The 21,610-nt window shown below is 36.5% G+C and overlaps 1 protein-coding gene across 3 annotated transcripts in view; it reads left to right on the plus strand.

Annotated features, from left to right (window-relative positions):
- The first annotated feature begins 930 nt into the window (after positions 1-930).
- Positions 931-21,610, plus strand: part of slc38a3b (solute carrier family 38 member 3b) — a 28,888-nt gene continuing 8,208 nt past the window's right edge. The window contains exons 1-10 of one of the 3 annotated variants that reach the window (XM_081380479.1): positions 931-1,079; positions 7,727-7,880; positions 8,737-8,757; positions 8,861-8,942; positions 9,102-9,217; positions 11,361-11,434; positions 12,358-12,450; positions 13,160-13,241; positions 20,353-20,435; positions 20,897-20,955. In XM_081380479.1, coding sequence (XP_081236605.1) covers positions 7,777-7,880; positions 8,737-8,757; positions 8,861-8,942; positions 9,102-9,217; positions 11,361-11,434; positions 12,358-12,450; positions 13,160-13,241; positions 20,353-20,435; positions 20,897-20,955 — 714 coding nt within the window. In that variant the 5' untranslated portion in view covers positions 931-1,079; positions 7,727-7,776. Of the gene's footprint in view, positions 1,080-7,726; positions 7,881-8,736; positions 8,758-8,860; positions 8,943-9,101; positions 9,218-11,360; positions 11,435-12,357; positions 12,451-13,159; positions 13,242-20,352; positions 20,436-20,896; positions 20,956-21,610 lie in introns of those variants that run through there. The other 2 variants (XM_081380480.1, XM_081380481.1) reach the window with 2 other exon arrangements.

Genomic DNA, 21,610 nt, shown 5'->3' on the forward strand with positions numbered 1-21,610 from the left:
CGCACTGCTAAATTCAGGTGGCGTTGATGGCACAAATAGTTGGAGTGTTGGTGAACAGCTGCAGTGGTGGAGGCCTATCCATCTAACCTCTGCTGACCCCAGACACTCACGTACACACACACTTCCAGCACTATATTTAAACCTAATTGAGACAACGGGACACTGGACATCTGCTGAACGCCCGTGGAATGGATCATCCCGATCTAATGTGAAAATAGACACTCGTTCACAGACACACACAGATAGAGGGACAGACGAGGGTTTATGGGGCGCGTTGGCAGTAGGTATTCTCAGCTCTAAAAACACTATTTCAATGTACTTTAGGGTCCTGATTGAGTTGATAATGTTGTGCTGTTTAATAGCTACAAATCACAGTTTTATATGGTAATTAAATTTAATTATTTAATTGCATTAATTGTTTTATTTAATTAATTCTTTTTATTTTATATATAGTTTTTTAATATTTATTTTTATTTTGTTATTTTATTTTATTTTAATTGTTTTAAATAAGAGTCCTCTGAGAATCCAGTACGACTAGAATAAGATAAACTATGGTATTTTTGCTCTTAGACAGGCAGATGAAATCAAATAGCCTACCTTTTAAAGTTTGTCCATTTGGACTTACTAAATGGTAAATTGTATTAATTTAAGGGATTAATTATACTTAGAGATGTAGCCTACAATATTCTTATACAGTGTTCTTATTTTACTTCTCATAATTATTTTATTTGAGTGTTCCCAGTTTCCTTTATCATGATTTTTTTTTTTCTCTGACAGGTTATCGATACAATTCTTCTTAATGGATCTCTTGGAAGAAGTGGGAGGGGCCACTGGAGGGTCTCGTCGGCTGCTATTGGACGAGCTCCACAGAAGGCGGGACCTAAACAACCCCCACTGCTCATCATACAACCTTCACCAATTCACTTCATTTCTCAAAGCGCTTTGTCTCTATTGTGATCGAACCACACGAGGTGAAGAACCACGGGAACATAAAGCATCCGAAACACTGGAAACTTAAACCGAAAACATCATTTCTCATTAAAGTCGCGGAGATCTTTAGATCAGGAGCTCATTGACTAGTAAGTAACACAATGTGTGATCTATTCTTTTTTTTTTATATATAAAGTTGACTACTTTTTAGATGCATAATCTGTAAGATTAGAAAACGAAAATAAGTGAAAGAATTCACTTATTCGGTTAATTTTAATTGTTATGGAAAATGGACAAATTGTGAATATTTAAGTTATTATGGACTCATAATTACAATTTTGATTCCCTTTGTGATGGTCCTAGGAGACTGTATTATACCTATGTTAAGTATATGTTTAGCTTCTTTAATTTACTTAGTAGTATATGGATCAGTGACCTCATGTTGTTTTTTGTCCAGATATATTGCTATTCAGAATAGAAAATGAAGTTCATACAGACAATGTCTATGCACACCTCTTATGATGAACATGCTTTCAATTTCTGATTTAAAGTGAATTTTATATTTTTGTGTTGTCTTAAAAGTTAAAAAAGAAATAAAAGGCTTGATTAAAAAGGTTAAGGTAATTAAAAAGCTGAAATAAATTAAATAAATGTGAGTAGTTTGGCAATAATATTAATGAATTTTATTATTAGTGATAAAAAAGCTTATTATTAACTTTGGTTAATTTGTTGAAGTAATTTCATGTATTGCTGTCCTCACTGAAGCACATTAAGAGTCTAAGGTGCATTCTCCTTGATGACTGATAGATCTTATAGTTAAGCCAATCCTGTTTATTAGTGTTGGAGATGATGTGTATACAGATGCAGAAGTAGCTTATTTTAAAACCTTTACTTAAATGTTATATTCCATATCTGCTGCATGGTTCAGAATCTCTTACCACGTGTTGTATACTTCAGTTACCTCTCCAAATGGGGTTTGTCTCCTGGCTCAGCTTAAGAGAGTGTATTGGGTTTAGTTCATGGCGGTGTATTGAATATTGGCATGCCAGATGGCCTGTAAGGATGTCACCTCTGAATCTCTGGGTTCTCTGGACATTATGTTCATCAGTCAGGGAATGAGGGGTCAGAGGTCGGGAGAAAGTGGGAAATCACCCTTGAGTTGATCAGCAGAAGGTTCTCTGTAAAACTCTGAATGGTTGGGACATGTTAGATGGACAGTTGTGCAAACCTCAAAGCTATCACAAGTAGACTAAAACTGTCACAAAAGTCAGATTTGGATTTCATGTTGGATTAATGGATGGGGCAATACAGTATGACGCACACTGAACGTGAATGGACAGTAACGACCAATCAATAGTTGACACGGTAGCCGATATCAGAAGAGGTGTGACCATGTGATGAGGCAAAAATCTGTTTTTCAGTGAACTTCATTGGGAGACCTTTGCAATCAATGAACATGAGTAAACAAGAATGTCCCAGAATTTTCTAGAGACAAAACGTGACATCAGCTGAACGTGCCTGACCAATCATATCCCTTCCTCAAACTTTGTCCTGGATGTAAACATTTGCATCCAGTGAGTCGGAGCTTCTGAGTTGGTGCTGACAGATGAGAGGTCACCGACCTCAAGCCCAAGGCCAGAGATGAGCGTATGATTTCGTAGGATAGCAGTCATGTCTGATTTGAGTTGAGGAGTTCATTTTTTTTTGCTGTTATTCTCTGTACACTTGAGCCTGACATTTGTATTGATGCTTTTGAGTCACAGGACCAGGATCACATGTGAATTTGTTGAATTCTCAGTCTTGTTCGTACATTTTTGTATAATCTGCTTACGTCCCACTGATGGTTAGGTTTAGGGGTGGGCATTTTTTCTTTTGTTTTCATATAAATGACATTTTTAAATGAGTTTTTTTTTTTTATCCTTGTTTATTTTTGTTATTCTCATGTACAGGACTTTGGTACCCAATGTGGTTTTTGGAAGTGCTCTAAAAAAGTTGAGTTGAGTTAAAGTAGTTATGTTTTCTCATAAGATGGATTGGGTTGGATATATTTATTAGGAATTGATTGGATTGTGAAAAGTGGTTGTTACCAGAATCCAGACAGTTGGATCCTGTGAGTTGATAGATGGGTAGAAACAAACATAATACAGACAGAAACGTCACTGATCTTTATCGGTAAAATAGACCTCAGTTGGCACTGCCAGTTGGCAGTCTGGTAAAGAGCAATCATTGCACAGGGCAGGTCCTTTTAACCTCAAAGAGGTTCAATCAGTCCCGACAAAAGTGTGCCAAAACATGGTACAAGCGTGGTATTCTACATGGTATCATTAAGTCAAGTCAAGTCACCTTTATTTCTATAGCGCTTTATTCAATACAGATTGTTTCAAAGCAGTTACAGTGATATTTTTCAGCAGTTCACATTGTGCTATGTGAAACGTTCATCTTTGAATGTTGAATTACTTTAGTTAGGACCAATTTAAAGGTACAGAGTACAGACGCCCTCATCTATTAATCGGAAGCTCACGACAGGTGGCATTTCATCTCAGGGTGTCAATTATACGTGATTCACTGTTTGTGAAACCGTTCAACCGGCCTAATTAAAAGCTCCCTTGAGCAAGCATGAGTTTAATTGACATTATCCACATTCAAATTGTTTCCTATACTCATCATCACCACGGTCAAATCACATTCAATAGCTTGATGTCACTTTCTGCAGATGTTCACGGCCACACTTGCTACCCAACCATGCACAACCTGTTAAGCATTTTAAGTGGTTAAAGCCTGTTATCTGCCTCCTGCACTCATACACACACACACACACACACACACACACACACACACACACACACACACACACACACACACACACACACACACACACACACACACACACACACACACACACACACACACACACACACTAACTCGCCCTACCAAATTACTTTGTTAATCACACGTTTGATTCTTAAAGGTGTTCAATAATTTCAATAGGTTCGTCAGAGCTCTGTTTGCTTTCAGAAGATAAATGTACATGTCATTTTAAGATGCAAAGAGTTGTTTTTTGATTTGCTGGTCAATAAAAGTGTGTGGTGTTATTTATATTTTCATACTTTTTAATATTTTATGTAATATTTAATTTGATAAAAAAAACATAAAATAATTTAAATGTGTGTATGCATATATATATGTGTGTGTGTTTTACATTTATAAAACAATTTATTTTATAAAAAAGTTTATAACAATTTTATAATTTGTAAGATATAGAAATTATATATATATATATATATATATATATATATATATATACTGTATATGTATAAATATATATGAAAAAGAATGTAAGAAACATTTGTATTCATAGTTCTATAAAAATGTTTCTTACATTTCTGTTCATAAATTCTCATCATTTATCCTTAGAAAAGTCCTCAGGGAAAAATCATGATGCTGGGACCATGTTCAACCCCAAAATGGTTTCAGATGAGTCATATTTGCTCTTCTGTTCAAAAGGGAACATCTAAACATGGTCTGTTAGGCATGTAAAGTGCCAGACCTTCCACTTCAGGAGCTGAGCCTGCCAACCAATCAGAGCAGAGGTTGTGTTCGCTCTACTACTGACATCAAGTTTTGAAGGAACATGTAACAAACTGACCAGGGCAGACTTGTACCTTGTAAATGAAGATTCAGACCCACAACATTTGCTCTTGTTGTGTGGAAAAAAGCGTTTGACTAGAGGAAAAAAGAATAATTAAGTCAGTTTGTAAATGGCGACTGTTCACTCGTTATTGCATGAGGCGTTTAAAAAAAAATGTTTGTCGATTTTGGCTATAGTTAATCTTGTCCTGTTTCTTGACCCTAGTTTGAGGTGTTGGTCAGTGTAACGTCTATATTATTGTGAATGTAAAGCCCTATTGAAAAGGCAGCACATTGTTGAATGTACATCAAGGACAGTGCATTGTGTGAAACAGCTGCGAGGGATGATAAAAATGACGAAAGCGTGATAGGTCTTCATAATACTGCGCTTTACACCTGAGTTATCACATTTTGTTCATCTCAAAAAGTAGTTAGTCCTTGTATATTAACCCAATAATTGCCTTTTTTCCACTTTGTTACTGTGTATTGCTAATTATTATTATGTGCTTTTACATGCACTTTTTGTGCCCCTACTGACCATCCTGCATCTGTCAAAAAGTTGGAGCTAAATTGATCAGATCCGACATATTTAATAACCTTGAGCTCAATCTTTGCGGGTCAAATATTGCATTAAGCAGTGTTAAGGATGACAAAAACGTATATATCGCAGGCAGCCTCCATACCTCACATATCATGGTCATGTGAAATTCAAGCTCCTGTTAGAATTTAGAGTCCCTTTGGACCCCAAAGAAGAGCTGCTGTTTGCAATGCCTGATCAAAAGCTTGTCACGTTATCATGTTGAGTCTGTCCCTGTAAGTACAGTGCTAATTACCTCAGTGAGGATAAAATGTAAGGGATAATGTACATTCAGCTGGTCATTATCGCACAGTGAACCCTGGCAGGGTGATGGGGTTTGTTTTGCAATAATGAATTGTCCGAAGGTACATTAACCTACGTTGTCTGGGTATTTAGTGATGCTAAAATAACAGAAAACCTTATGTCTATTTTTGAAAAAAGTCTCTTATGTTCACCAAAGCTGCATTTATTTGATCAAAAATGCAAACTGATTTCTATGTTAAAATGTTATTTATTCTTGGAATGCAAAGCTGAATTTTCAGCATCATTACTCCAGAATTCAATGTCACATGATTCTTCAGAAATCATTCTTATTATTTTCTAAATCATTGAAAATGTCTTTTATTGTCACTTTTAATCAATTTAAAGTGTCCTTGCAGAACAAAAAAGTATTCATTTCTTTTACTTTTAAATGATAGTCTAGTCAGGCACAGAATATTTCGACAAGTTGCCATGGCACTCTGACACAACATGTTGCTAGTGGTTTTAAATGTTAATAGTGCTGGAATCCAATCTCATGTCTGCATCAGTCTCATTTGGAAATGGACTAGACTCAAGACTTTCCTCAATTCCCAGACCGTAAATGAAAACACTCATACAGTTCTTCTCTCCCTCTCAGACAGTTGTTATTGCGAACAGTGTGTGTGTTCAATTTATCGTGACAGCTGGGCGTCTCAATGGCCCTACTATTCAGTGGACTGAAAACCTCGATGATAAAATAAACAGTGACGTGGTAAATGTTATTGAGCCTCCATTTTTCCAAGGAACGCGCGAAGACACTGTTCGCTGAAGAGCGAGAACATCTGCTGGTCTAAAATTACACCCTGGTGCGCTGCGTCTCATTGTTGTCGTTGAAAACTGGCGACTTAATAGCATGCATAAATGGAAATAAGGTCTCTGGGGAAACTGGTCAAAGGCCAGTCACTAAATCGCTGAATAATCCTGGTGATTTCTGTAGGTGGCCGCACAGCCAAGTGGTAGTGATGTAATCGATCAGGCTGATTTGAGATGATTTCTAGAGTGATTTTGTGCATTACTGACAGGTATTACTCAATGCAATAATGTTGTGGAGAAGAATCATAATAATAAGAAATTAAATTTTCCATCAGACTTAATTAACATGGACACCCTTAAGTATAGATTGTTTTTGGACATGCATACCAATACCATGTTTTTTATGCATAAGTACTTTGAAGTACAATGCTAATACCTTGGCACATGACTATTTGAATTATGTAGTAATCATCATGGTATACATCAAAGTACCACAGTATTACCATCTGACCCCATTATGATTTTAGTATATAGTATAGTATAAACAGATTGGAACATATGCTGTATTATTTTAGTATTATATATATATATATATATATATATATATATATAATACAGTATATATACTATTATAGTATTTATTATTACTAATGCATTGATGTATTTATTTATGCTATAATAATTTCCATTAGTTTCTAATTTTATATTTTCTGTTTTGATTTTAATTTGACTTTTTTACTGTAATTTTATTCGTTTTTTAATGTTTCCAATTAGATTTATTTAATATTTATTTCAGTTTTAGTTTTAGGACTTCACCTTAACCTTTTTTATTTCAGTTAATTTCCAAGGCAACATTTCTAATTTTAATGTAACTTTTCAAATAATGTTTACATTTTATTTGATTTCAGTTAGTGAAAACGATTTTTAAGAAGTTTTAGTTAACAGTTAGCCTGGGTTTCCCCATGCTTCCTTGCGCGCAGCGCGATTTTATTCACGCTAGGCATTCACGCTGCCTGGATACCATGGACCAGATTTTCCCCTCAAAAAGGGAACCAATCACAGAACGGGGAGGGAGCAGCAAGACGATGACGACGTCTATGCGACACACCAAAGTAGTTTGTTTATGTCTATGGATCCAACATGGCATCAGACGCGAAGTTACCTTTCGATGCAGCCTTAGATAGTGTTCTAAGTAGTTTAGAACGCAAGTTTATTTCGTCTTCTTCCTCGTCGAATTTCTGTCGCTCTACATACGTCATCTGGTATAATTGAAACGATTGGCTATGAGCTACGTACAGGCACATTTGATAGACATTCGTAGCACCCAATAAACGGCTCTGGGCATTCGTAAACCACGCCTCAAATACGAGAAAATGAACATGTGGTTCCCAGACCACGTCTCAATGAGACGAGGTCTGACGTTAGCCAGGCTATTTAACAGTAACAACCCTGGACATTATGAGACTGATTTTTATGCATATATTTAATTTCATAAAGTCGCATTTTTTTAATTGTTGTCAAAATTTTTAACCTTTTCAGCAACTTGGACAACTGACACATAGAACTGTGGGATATCGACCGCTTCTACCATGGAACCTGCCAGATCAGATATGAGTATCCTACCCAATGGGAAAAGTCACGACCTCGGAGAGGAAATGTGCATGCCGATGAAGACTATGATGGAGGAAGAACAGTAAGCACTTTTGCATCCAATCATTCAGTTTTATCAAAGACTTTAGATATACAAAGATGGTGCATTACTATGAATGGGAGAAAGTGCAATGCGCAATATGGCAGAATAAGTCCCGCCTTCTAAAAAAAAGAGCCAATCACTGATTGGAAAAGCCATTGCGTCACTCCAGCTGCCGTTAGAAGCTCCAGTGGCATAGAAACAGTCACTGTTTTGACACATGGCTGAAAAATGTCATGATTTTGAGCGTTTAGAAGCTAAATTTATAAGACAGTTGTTGTCAGATTTAATTGATGATTTCAAATATGAAATTTAATCCTAAGCTATTGTAAACAACTTTGGAGAATTTGATGCTTCCCCATTCAAAGAGACTGCACTTGCATGACTGAAAAAGCTGCCCAAAGGCGTTTCAAAGATGGCCGCCGAGTGAAATGACTTGCCTTATAGGGACTTTGACTTTATATACAAACTCTGAACATTTTGATTTTCATTGTCATGCGGCAGTAAGATAAGTTATGTGCATGTGACAGGAAGTGCTTTCTCATGTACCACCTGCATTGAGAACCAGGCCACTTTAAATAGTGGTTCTCAACTGGTTTTGCTTTATGGTTTTTAGCATGTTTTCCCAGCTTTCTTAGTCAGAACAGACTTGCAATACTGACGTACATCATGTTCATTGTGTGCTTCTGTACTGAGTTCAATGCAAACTTTATTTGTAGCTTACATTTGTAAATTTCTCAATGCACGTTTACCTTCTGGCATGGTGTGTTGACTTGACTTGTGGGCCTGTCTAAGTGCATGTTTACCCTCTTTCTCCTGCTCGATGATGGACCATCTCACACTCTCAATCAACCATCAGAAATGGTACCCATCACGGCAGGTATGTCAATAACAGAAAACAGATGACGTTAATAGACGAAGAGGAAGTTAGATGATGATCAAGATCATTGTCAATTAAATGTCCACTGTCTTTCGTCCAACAGATTTGATGATCCTGAGAGCACACTCGCTGAGAACATCGAGTTCCTGCCCAACGGCGATGGCAAGAAGCCACGTTTCACTGATGTAAGTATGTGCAACATTTGCCGTTAACTTTCAGGTAACCAATAGCATATCACGAATAGCACGTAGAAACTAAACAATGTGTTGATGTTAGTCTATGTAGGAGTACTGCTGGTGTTTTTGTCTGTATTAGTTGCTTATCAATCTCATTTCCTCTCTCAGTTTGAGGGGAAGACCTCTTTTGGCATGTCAGTCTTCAATTTGGGCAATGCCATTATGGGCAGTGGGATTTTGGGATTGGCCTACGCTATGGCCAATACTGGCATACTGCTTTTCTTGTAAGTGAAATACCTTCATTACCCTCTTAATGACAAGTTGGCTGTAAAAGTAATCCATTGTTCTATGTTTGTTCTGATGTGAAGCATCACTGAATCATCTCATAGTCATCCAAATGAACCTGTCACTTCCAGCCCTCAATTAATCAGCATTTTAACGTCATCTGAATGTCAAGCATTTGGCAGCCCACTGGCTGTCTAATTGCCATGGTAATTAAAGTATAGATTTTACATCTGTTATTTTTCCAGACATGCTCTTGAATAATAGAGTGTTTCCTTTAGGAGGCTGTTAATGTTCATGAACATGGGTGTACCAGACAGGATTTTCTATGGAAAAGATCCACGCACTGAGTGCATTCTGTTAAAGTACATGCAAAACTCTGTTTGCCCTTTTTTTAAAACCTCAGCCCTTGTTTCAAGAGTCTAAAGTACTTAAAATGTAAAATTATGAACAACTCAACTCAAGCCAGTAAAATATTTTAGATGGTTAAATGAAGTTTAGATATACATATATTTATTATAAAAAATGCTAATCATACTGGCTTCTACCATACCTCCTATAGCTATATGTATGTAAAACTGAAGAATGCCTGAAGTTGACTAGCAATAGAGTATTTTTCCAAAGAGTAGAGGAGGAAAGCTAACACATGCGTTTGTGCGACCTCCCATTTAATGTTTATTCCCCACCTTCTTAAAATTTTCCACTCGTTGGCTCCACCCCTCTCGTCTATCCACAGCCCCAGAAAGGCCATGACCTGGGCTGGCCACGCCTCCTCTGTTCTCCAGACACATCCTTCTTTTTAGGATCACCCTGCCCCCATCCAAATATAGTTGTTATATTTGGTTTCCTCTCGCAGCCTGTCTTGGTTTGACTGGGGGAGGAGAGACGTCTGAGGCGTCCTCCGCTCCAGTCAGGTTACAGGGAATTGAATACTACTGATCAAATGACCTAACAGGCCAAGACTGCTTTCTCCAAAGATAGTCTTATTTCCAAACATACAACAATAAATTCATCTACCTCATGTTGGGAGAAACCTCACACATGCCTCTTGGAAGGCAGTTTGATCACTTCCAGAGGACAAATGCTTCTAATGTTGGCTGTATATCAGCCCACCACTTATAGTCACATTTAGTATTTAAATAGCCATATAAATAAAACCCATATAAAACTGCTAATGAAAAAACATTTGTGTTATCATAACAGCAGTTCACAAAATGAATTGGTATCACAACAGAAATGGTCGATGCAAATTCACATAATTCTATTGTAGATGTGTCGATTGCAGAGCACAGGTACTGAGATTACTTCCTCTGGTGAATGCATGCTGAATTGTTAGGCAGCTGTTGTCAAAAGCCCATGAGAACATTCATCTCGTTTGAATACAGTCGTTCCAGAGCTCATCCCTTGGCTTTTGTTAATTACCTGCCATTTATCAGGTACTTGTCACCCAAATGGACTTGCGGTAGACTAAATTCAAGGACAGTCTGCCTCCTGCGGTGAATCATTGTGAACATATCCTGAAAGTACAATAATCGCTTTGCAAGAGAATTCTACTATTGTGTAGCTAAAGCTTCTATCAACTAATTGCCTTTCTGAAAGTTGGCTTTCCATGACATAAGCTAAAAGAAAAGAGCTGGATGAATCAGTAAAATCGGTTGGTGGTGTGTTTGATCATGGGGTTTCATGGAACAGTTTATCAGACGAACTTTTTTGGTTCCAACACAAACACTGGCGCTTTCCCAAGATTCAGTCAGCAGTAATTCTTACGCAACAACATTAATGCATCTGAAAAAAGTATAAAGTACTGTACACGGTAGAACTCCAGCTATTGACTTTATATTATATTTGAGTGGTTTTAATAGTTTGCAATCTTAGTATCTGTGCTGGACTCCTAATCGCATGCTGCTCTAAAGGGATTGTCTCTGTAATGTGCGTACTGAAGGTCATTTCAGATAAAAGGTCAGCTAAATGTCAGTTTGGTAAGTAGAAAGTAGTACATTAATCTCCAGTAGAGGAACTTTCTTACTACTTCTTGCAAGATTACTTGGGGGAACTTCTAGAAAAGCCATATATTAAGTCTAGCGTGTGCAGAATGCTGATGTTGTACAGATTTGAGGTGATGCGATGGTTGTATTTTGTCTTCAGGTTTCTCCTCACGGCTGTAGCTGGTCTGTCCTGCTATTCTATTCACCTCCTGCTGAAGTCTTCTGGTATTGTTGGTAAGAAGAACTATATTTTCTTGATCGATTTGTTGTATTGCTATTTCCTAATCTGGTGGACAGATGCCTTAAAGTTAACGGAAGAACAATCTGCATTTTTTGTTGTTGTAATCTGAACAGGAATTGCCTGAAATGGTTAAATATAGTGGAGAATATTTGTGACACTGGAGGAAGGAATTTAACACGTAAACTAATAATAGTTTGAATCGGACAGGCCAATTAATCAATACATATGTATGTGACCCTGGATCACAAAACCAGTCACGAGTCACACGGGTATATTTGTGGCAATAGCCAACAATACAATGTATGGGTCAAAATTACCCATTTTTCTTTTATGAAGATATTTAGTAAATTTCCTACCGTAAATATATATAAAAAAAAATTGTGAGTGAATGCAGCACAATCGCGAACATAAATGAAAAACTTTACAGGCGATTTTCTCAATGTTTAAATTTTTTTTTGCACCTTCAGATTCCAGATGTTCAAATAGTTGTATCTCGGCCAAATATTGTCCCATCCTAACAAACCATGCATCAATGAAAAGCTTATTTATTCAGCTTTCATGTCATGTATAAATCTCAATTTCACAAAATTGACCCATGTGACTGGTTTTGTGGTCCAGGGTCACAAATTATTGTTCAATACTAAACATTGTAAGAAAGAGAAATGTATTGTTTTAAAGCATTTTAAGAGCCATTTCTTGTAATGCAGTTGTTGGCATTTTCTGTGTGTTGTTGTGATGTCATTTCCTTTCTGAAAACACAATTCAGCTTCCATTTTAGGGCTTACTGAGTTTCCATGTTAACTCAGCGGTCACCACAGGCAAAGATAATCATAACATGAGATAGGATTTTGTGGAAACTTGGCTGTGGTGGTGAGATTTGTCTCTCTCTTCATGTTTAACTGACTTTCATTTCCAGGAATCAGATCATACGAACAGCTGGGATTCAGGGCCTTCGGAATGACAGGGAAGATGGCGGCAGGAATTGCCATCACTCTTCAAAACATTGGAGGTAAAGAAAACCTGATGTGAATGAGACATTAATATTTGCCCAATATAATTTGTATTAATTTGATAGATCTTTTTTTTTTTATTATCCTTTATTCATCTCTATGCTTTCCTATCTGGTTTTGCCAATTAATTTCCACCCATGTTCTTTCCTTCACACACTTTCTGAATTGGCAAAATGACAAAACTTGCTTTATGCTGATATTTAACACTGTGTTTCCATGTTATTTAATCCCCATATTATTAATGCTGCCTGTTCTTCAGGTTTCTTTGGACTTGACTGTGACTTTTCATATTTAATTTGTGTAAAAAGTGTTAAATTGAATTTTAAAAATATATATATATTTTTTTCAAATTTAGATTAATAGTAGACAAGTATTTTTTCCCCCTAAGAATTACATAACAATCACATTAATCACACTGACTCAGATTAATATAATGCATATAAAATACACACAAAATTACCAATGGATATAAAAGTAATATAAATAGATATAGGGTTAGCGTTAACCCTAACCTTAACCCTAACCCTAACCCTAAGCCTAACCTAACCCTAACCCATTTTTTTAATAGTTTAACAAATGGTTTGCATCCTGAGTTCAAGCCCAGTTCCAGCAGGGTGCAACAAGCAAAATGAGCATAAAATTATGATGAAGGTTAGTTTCTTTTGATTGTGTTTCTTCTAATTTAGTAATTTTTTATATTTCCTATAGCCATGTCCAGTTACTTATACATCGTCAAGTCAGAGTTCCCACTGGTCCTGCAGGCGTTTCTGAAGACAGATACCAGTTCAGGGTAAGTACTTTAGAGCAGCGATTCCCAAACTGTGGTCCGCGGACCACTAGTGGTCCGTGAGGGTACTGCAGGTGGTCCGTGGAAAGGCAAAATGAAATATAAAATAATATTTTTTTTACCTTCATTTTACCAGGAAATTCACATAAAAAAAAGTAAAAAGAATATGTAGGCCTATATTGATGTAACATTTTAATTAAATTGTCAAGTTATTGTGTGATTACTAAAAAAGCCTAGTGGTGTTCGGCCGTGACATTCAAGTTTGTGCCGTTAGAACCACAACATTGGTTCGGTGGATAGCAACAGGTTCTCTGAAGAGAAAAGGGCAGTGTTGCCAGATTGGGCGAGTTAAAAAGGGTTTGGGCGGGTGGACAAAATTTGGGCTGGTTTGGTATCAGTTCGGCGGTTTTCAAACATCTACATTTTAAAGTCTAATTGGTTAAAAAACTAAAATAAAGTGTGCATGTAGTCCATAAAATCAGTCATCATGACATTACTGTACACACACGCCCATGCAGAGTCAGCTGGCATTGGTGTTGACATCACCGACGAGCACGCACTTTTAGCCAATCAGCGATCAGCAGGCAGATGCGATTGAGCGCGATAAGTTGTAGCTGTATATTCAAGTGATGGCTAATGCCTCTACTAAGTTGTATGTACACAGTAAAGAGTGAGATAGTGAGCAACTCTAAAAATGTACACGTGGTGGGATATATCGATGGTGACTATAACTCTGAGAGGAGAGCACAGTTATGTCCATGGTCATGTGCACACTAGCCTAACCGTACCAGACATCGGCAACTTTACACCGTCCAGACTGCACTATACTCCTCTGACACCTGCTGAAAAAGGTTTGAATCAACGATGAATCAGTTTTGACTGCTAAATTCTGCATTATGTTCTGCAATGTGTACTTCCGAGGGTTAAAGTCATCGGTTCATTTCTTGATTGCCGTTTTGACAGTGTCCATCTGGACATTTTAGTCATATTGGCTAATTCTCCTTAATTATTGCCGTTTTGATCTGTTTTCCTGGATTTTTTTTTTTTTTTATTTTTTTATCATTGTTATTTGTTTTAAGGAGATACAAATTGTGCTTATCAACCTTGAATGACATGGTAATGAAATTATATCATATTATTTTGGCAGTAAAATTTTGGGCGGTTTTTTCTTGTAGTGGGCGGGTTTTGGTGAGCTTTTGGGCTGGAAATCACCGTTCCAATCTGGCAACACTGGAAAAGGGCAGAGGCAAATATTATCTCATTATCACATCACACGCATATCCTTTAATGGTGCGTTCACACCGGACGAAATTTCGCTTCAAACTTTTGTTTTGACGCGGGAATTGATACAAAGTGGTCAAGCGTATCACTAGACGGGGCAGGCGCGATTTTGACATATGATCCCTTTTTGAATTTGACGCGCTCGCGTCCGGTGTGAACGCACAGTTAGGCATAGGCAGTTTATACACTGTAAAAAATAATTCTGTGGCTTAGTAAATATTACAGAAATTTTTAACTTTATTAACTTAATAAAATCTCTGTATATCGTTTACTTGATTGTTTGAGTTAAACATACCAAAATAATTGAGTAAAAATCCAACAGTTAATTTTATCTAAAATTTACAGATATATTTAAGTTTTTTTCAATAAAATAATTTAGTATTTGACTAACCAATTATTTCTTTATAATATACTTAATATATATGTGAAATTTCTATCAAAATATTTGAGAATGTTTAATTAAACTGATCTGTTTCAAGAAACAAAAAAATTACTTAATTCAAATCAATATTATTAATATATTTAACACGCTCTTAAAATTGAGTAAGTTTACTCAATTAAAACAATGCCCCCCCCCCCCCGCCCCCCTCCCCCACCCTCTGACGTGACGAAAACTCGACGGTTGGAGTGCGTGGCTGTTTGAACTCTCCAGTCTCCAGAACAACAGCTCTCTTCTCAGCGTCGCAGATTTGGTGCATTTTCACTGTGAAATTCAGGTTGGTGTATGTTTTATTTTATCTATAAAATCATTACTGTGCTTTAAATCATATTTAATGCAAAACAACATACAGAGGCGTAATTCGACACCTAAACGAGACGAGAGCCGCGTTTGTCTTTTTGCGTGATTGAAACGCTTTGCATAAACACATGACTTTCATAATGATAATGAATATAATTATTATCATTTGGGTGATAAAATGTCCTCAGAACTATCACTTTTTGTTTATTGGCAGGTTATGTCAGTCGCTCGCAGTATATTTCGGCTGTGCCTCAGACAGTGACTGTGAGTGAAACGCAGGACGGCGGTATGAAGTTCAAAGTTCACCCGCAGAGCGCGAGTCTGTCTCCGGCATGAGGACCAGCGCAGATTCGGTGGATATTGGATAACAGACTGGTTGATTACACTTGAATTAGGCTACCTGAATGTTTAAATATTTAATTTTTACTTGTTAAATAAGTTTAAATGCAGGCAATATTGTATACATGAAAAAACTGTCTAAAATGTGCTGTATTGCTGTACTCATTGAAAATAAAGGCCAATGTAATGTATAATGGTGGTTGTCTGGAGTACTATTTTACAAAGGTTTAGAGAAAATAAAAAAGTTAATATTACTCATTAATAAAAACAGTTAATATTACTCATAAATATTGTTTTTTAATGTTTAAATGTTAAATTATTTCTACTCAATTTTATTTGTTAATGTACCAGATGCAGTTACTCAGATTTACTTAATTTTTTTACTTGCATTTACTCAATTCATACAGTATATTTCATTGATTTCACAGCTTTAAAATTTACTCAATTTTTTTGAGTGTAAAAATGTTTCACCAATAAAATTGAGTAAATAATAGTTAAACTTTTTACAGTGTATGAAACGAAATGTTTATAAATGGAATGAATAAGGCCTGTTATTATTTTAATTTCCAGTTAGTTTCTTGATCTCGCGTTTCTGAAATGTTTTGCGGATGTGCTCTTAAGTGGACAAACTCAAGCCTAGGTACTTTTTGAGGAGTTGTAAAATTCGGAAGATTAATAATCCCATAAAATCACCAAAGGTTTTGAAATGTTGACTATATTCCAGTGTTCTTATTACTGTATAGATTTCATACTCCATTGCTATGGAAATAAGCCTGTTGTTCAAATGAACCTGATTATGCCCTCGGGCGCTTGAGTAAATAAATAAATTAAATATGTGGCAGCCATTGTGTGCAGTAAACTTTCTTTTAACAAGCCTGTTGTACTGATGTGATGACCAATGATAGTTTTAGAGCTAGTAAGCCTATTTAGAGGTGCAGATTAATTCAGGTAGGACTCTGTGTAGACATATTTTATTATGTGTATTATGAGGTGGTCCGCGAAAATTCTTGATTACAAATAGTGGTCCACACACACAAAAAGTTTGAAAACCCCTGCTTTAGAGTGTCATTGTAGAATGCTGAAATGAAATGAGAAAATCTCGACCTTCCCTCAACCTGCAATTTTACCAGTTAAATGTGAATGAATTGCTAGTTCTTCACCGACTCTGTTACTCCAGCCACTGGTATTGTCAGCTGACGATGTCACGGTCCGTTGAGGTCAAAGACCTGCACTTCACTAGGGCAAACACTGAAAAATCTCAACCTGGCATCAAGGGGAGGTGTGTTGGCTGCTGTTAACTGTGATTGGTCAGTTAATAAGAGCACGAAGGCTGATTGGCTGATGCTGTCTCTTTCCCACCACACCTCTGTCCTCCTGCGCGTGACGGCTTCTTTAAACAAGCATACTGTCATGGCAACTGCGTAACGTGCTGATGTCAGTAGACACAACTCGTTTCTCGCATCTGAAAACAAGCGCTTGGTTATAACTTTATTCAGCTTGCTTGTGTTCTCAGGATAAATCCTAGTTTAGCATCTGTTTTATCAAGTTTTATTATTGTGTTGAAAACAGACACGCCATAGTGTTTGTATGAAGCACATAAATGCATTTTGAGTTTATATTAAGAAGAGACGTCATCTTCATTACTAGGCCTGTGAGTGTCGTTGTTTAAATTCTATGCACAACAAAGCCACATTTTATTTTTAATCACCTGAAAATGGTTAATTAGCAAGAAGTTTAAACATCAAAATCTTCTGTCTTATATAATGAGTATTGCAAAATTACTGGATTAGTTTGATGGCTTCCAATTAACAGAGTGAAAGTGTATATGGGCAAGGTGATTTATTTATATGAGCAGTGTAAAACTCACACAGGCTTTGGTTCCAGAGGCTTTTCAGTTCTGTATACTGAACACGTCAGCAGTGTTAGAAACTCAGCAAAGATGGAGGCGTGTGCTTCACTGTTAACATTATGCATTGACTGAGAGCTTTTGTATAATTTCAGGACCAGGTGCAGCATGAAGTGACGCTGCTATATGTGCACACACACACACACACACACACACACACACACACACACACACACACACACACACACACACACACACACACACACACACACACCACTCATGTTGGTATAGGTGATTTTTTTATACTGTACGAACCGTATATTCTATCCCTCACACTCCATCCCCCCCCCCCCACACACACTTACATTTAATGCTGAATTATAATTGTAGTCAGATTTTTTGCCCAGATTTCGAAATGAACACAGCTTTTTTATGCAAATATACCAATATGAGATATAACATTTTTTTTATAAATACAAGCATTTGCTTAAAATATGGTATACACACACACACACACACACACACACACGCACGCACGCACGCACGCACGCACGCACACACACACACACACAATCATGTTGGTATAGTTGATTTACTGGACATTACATAGGTTTTTTATACTGTACGAACCATATATTCTATCCCCCACACTCCCCCCCCCCCACACACACACTTACATTTAATGCTGAATTATAATTGTAATGTCAGATTTTTTGCCCAGATTTCGAAATGAACAAAGCTTTTTATGCAAATATACCAATATAAGATATAACATTTTTTATACATACAAGCATTTACATAGAATATGGTATACACACACACACACACACACACACACACACACACACATGTGCATGTGTGTGTGTGTGCGTGTGTGTGTGTGTGTGTGTGTGCATGTATGTATATATATATATATATATATATATATATATATATATATATATATATATATATATATATACCTTATTTTACGTAAATGCATGCCTTATGTATAATGTTTCATGTAAATGCAAAAATATATAAAAATTGTCGATATGCATATCCTTTATCAGTATATTGGAAAGTACACTTCTGTAGCTGTTGATATATATTTTGGTTCTTGTATGTTGCTATGTAAAGCAGCCACTTCTACTGCAGAGGAATCTTTATGATTCCCCTAACAATAGCACATCTTATATAATGCGTTTATGATGTTTCATTCCCACGTATAGTTGTCTACACGTGGTGTTTGAGTACTGGGAGGAGTGGAGAGGGTCTGGAAATAGAGCAGTCTCAAACAAGGTCTGGACTTTACATACTGCGCAACACCTTGTGACTCCGTGTGTGTGTCCTCGTGTTCACAGTGTGGCGGTTACTTGAGTCCAGGAGTGGGAACTGTGCCATGTCGCAGTCAGCTTTCAACTATTTAGATGGTCTGTGTCGCTAGCGGCTTCAGCAAACACAACATACCTTCTCATAAATCACACGAATTGCAGACTCGGTCTGAAATCGGATGGAGTTAGACGGGTCGATTCTGGAAGAGTGTAAATGTTTTCTACAGCCGCACATGTGAAGTTGCTCAAGTCGGTCTGTCAGACAGGCAGAGCAGCAGAAAAGGAGACCAGAAGAATGACTGGCTTTAAAATAGGCACAGAAAGTTAAGAAGTTGCATAGTTGCATTTTGCACTATTTGCTGGTTTGTTTTGTTGCCATTTTTGTTACTGGTGCATGCTTTATTTACAGCTCCCATTAAACCAGAGAGCATAATCTCTCATTTCACCAGCAGCAAATAGCAATGAAAACATATCACATCCCTTAAAGGTGCACTCTGTATTTTTGTTTTGTTGTTTGGTGTTGAAAGTTTGACCCCAAACTGGGGTCAGAATTGTTTTTTCATGTTTATGAAAGAGTCTTACATTCTCACCAAAGCTGCATTTATTTGATCAATAATACAGAAATATTATTACCATTTAAAATAACAGTTTTACTGTTACTGTTTTTTATTAAATATATTTTAAAATGTAATTTATTCCTGTGATCAAAGCTGAATTTTCAGCATCATTACTCCAGTCTTCAGTGTCACATGATCCTTCAGAAATCATTCTAATATGATGAATTTCTGATTATTATCAATGTTGAAAACGGTTGTACTGCTTAATATTTTTGTGGAAAACGTTATGCATTTATTATTTAATAGAAAGTTTAAAAAATGTAATAGGAAATAGAAATCCCTTATAACATTATAATGTCTTTATTGTCAATTTAATGCTTTTTTAATACAATTATTTCTTACAAAAACCTTTCAAAGTGTCAGATCCCATTTTTCTCTTTGTAACTTTTATAATGAACAAATAATTGCACATTTCAATCATTTATAAAAGAGGACATTGTTTCTGTATTTTAAAATTGCTAAATATAGTGAAGATTACAAGTTATGACCAGACAAAGAGTCAGTTTATCTTTCATGTAACAGTGAAATCAGTGATGTTTCTTAACATTGTTACAATTCTGGGAGAAAATGTAGGCCTGGTTTCACAGACAGGGTTTAGATTAAGCCAGGATTAGGCTAGTTCAATTAGCTTTTATAAATGTGCCTTAAAAAAAAAACATTACTGCTGTGACAAAAGCATTGAGACATAACCATGGCATTGACATATTTTAAGAGATGTCGGTTTCAGTTAAAACAGCTCAAACATCCATTTTAGTCTGGGACTAGCTTAAGCCTTGTCTGTGAAACCAGGGGTTAAAGATTTAAAAGTTCACCACTAATCACCATAAAGGTGACAGAATACAGTATTATGCCAAATCTTGATGTTTTACAGTAATTTGGCTTTACCACATAAAATAACCTTGCCTGAACTGATTGACTAAAATGAAGTTTTTGCATTAGAATTGGACATTTTTTTAACTCTCTGTCTCTGTTTCTGTAGGGATTGGTATCTCAATGGCAACTACTTAGTGGTGCTCGTGTCTTTCTGTATCATCCTGCCTTTGGCTCTAATGAAACAGCTGGGTGAGTCCATCATTTCTACTTCAGTCTATCTTATCTCTCTCTTCACCTCATGGGTTTCATCAGCCCACCGCGTGTACGTTTGACCCAGTTGAATGGACCGTTCATATTACAGAGCACAAGTTCAAGCACTTTAAAAGCACATTCTGTTCTCATATGAAGCAATAAGTTAAACCAATAAATAACCAAAGTAACGGCAAATGGGTTTTTCTGAGAGCAAAAGTGTTTGAACCGTGCACAGTTGTTTTAGTAATTCAATCAAGTTGACCTTGTCAGTATTTCTGTCTTGTAAGCTCTGTCAGCAGAGATTAGCTTCTGAAATGAGCGATAACTCACTGCGCTTTTCTTAGCACATGCATTTATAGTTGCAGGGATTCAGGCTTGAATGCATGTAAAGCAGCATGTCGATTGACAATAGCACTGTGACGGCATATTGACGCGCTTCGCTATATTTATATTTGCAGGTTACCTTGGTTATTCCAGTGGTTTTTCACTCAGCTGCATGGTCTTCTTCCTTAGTGCAGTAAGTATTTGCCATCATTGTTATTATTAGAGTCAATATGAAAACAAAATTCACCCTGTCTTATTCATCAATGCATGTTATTCCAAAGAAAAAAAAGGTATCATGACATTCATAAATCAATTTTTACCAAAAAAAATTATACCAAAAACTCACTACCATCCTGTCCCTCTATCTTATAAACATATTTCAGAGCGTGTTGATTCACAGATTCACATAACACTTCGCCCACACACTTTTCCCAGAGGTATTTTAGAGGAAGGAATATTATATCATATGTACAAAGCAATGCTGATTAATGAAATACTGACTCAGACTGACTTCAGAAGAAGATGACTGAGGCTTTTAATTGGTTGCAATTGGTTACATTCTCTCGGGATAAATATGTTCTGTAATGTTTCATAAGTATAATGTTTGTCAAGGGGTGTTTGAATATTAATGAAATTTTAATGAAATTTTAGGCAACAAGACATAGCTGTTAGGGACGGATCTGAGTATTAAGAAATGACAATCTGTCAATCATGTAACACAATAATTGCATGGCTTTTTTCAACTTCAAAACATTGATCACAATATCGATTTATATTATATTATTATAGAACAAGGTGCACCTGGGAAGACCATCACGAGGGACCAATCATAAAAAGAACTACAAAAC

Source organism: Scardinius erythrophthalmus (assembly GCF_964197995.2).
Source record: "Scardinius erythrophthalmus genome assembly, chromosome: 12".
Taxonomy (NCBI): Eukaryota; Metazoa; Chordata; class Actinopteri; order Cypriniformes; family Leuciscidae; genus Scardinius; species Scardinius erythrophthalmus.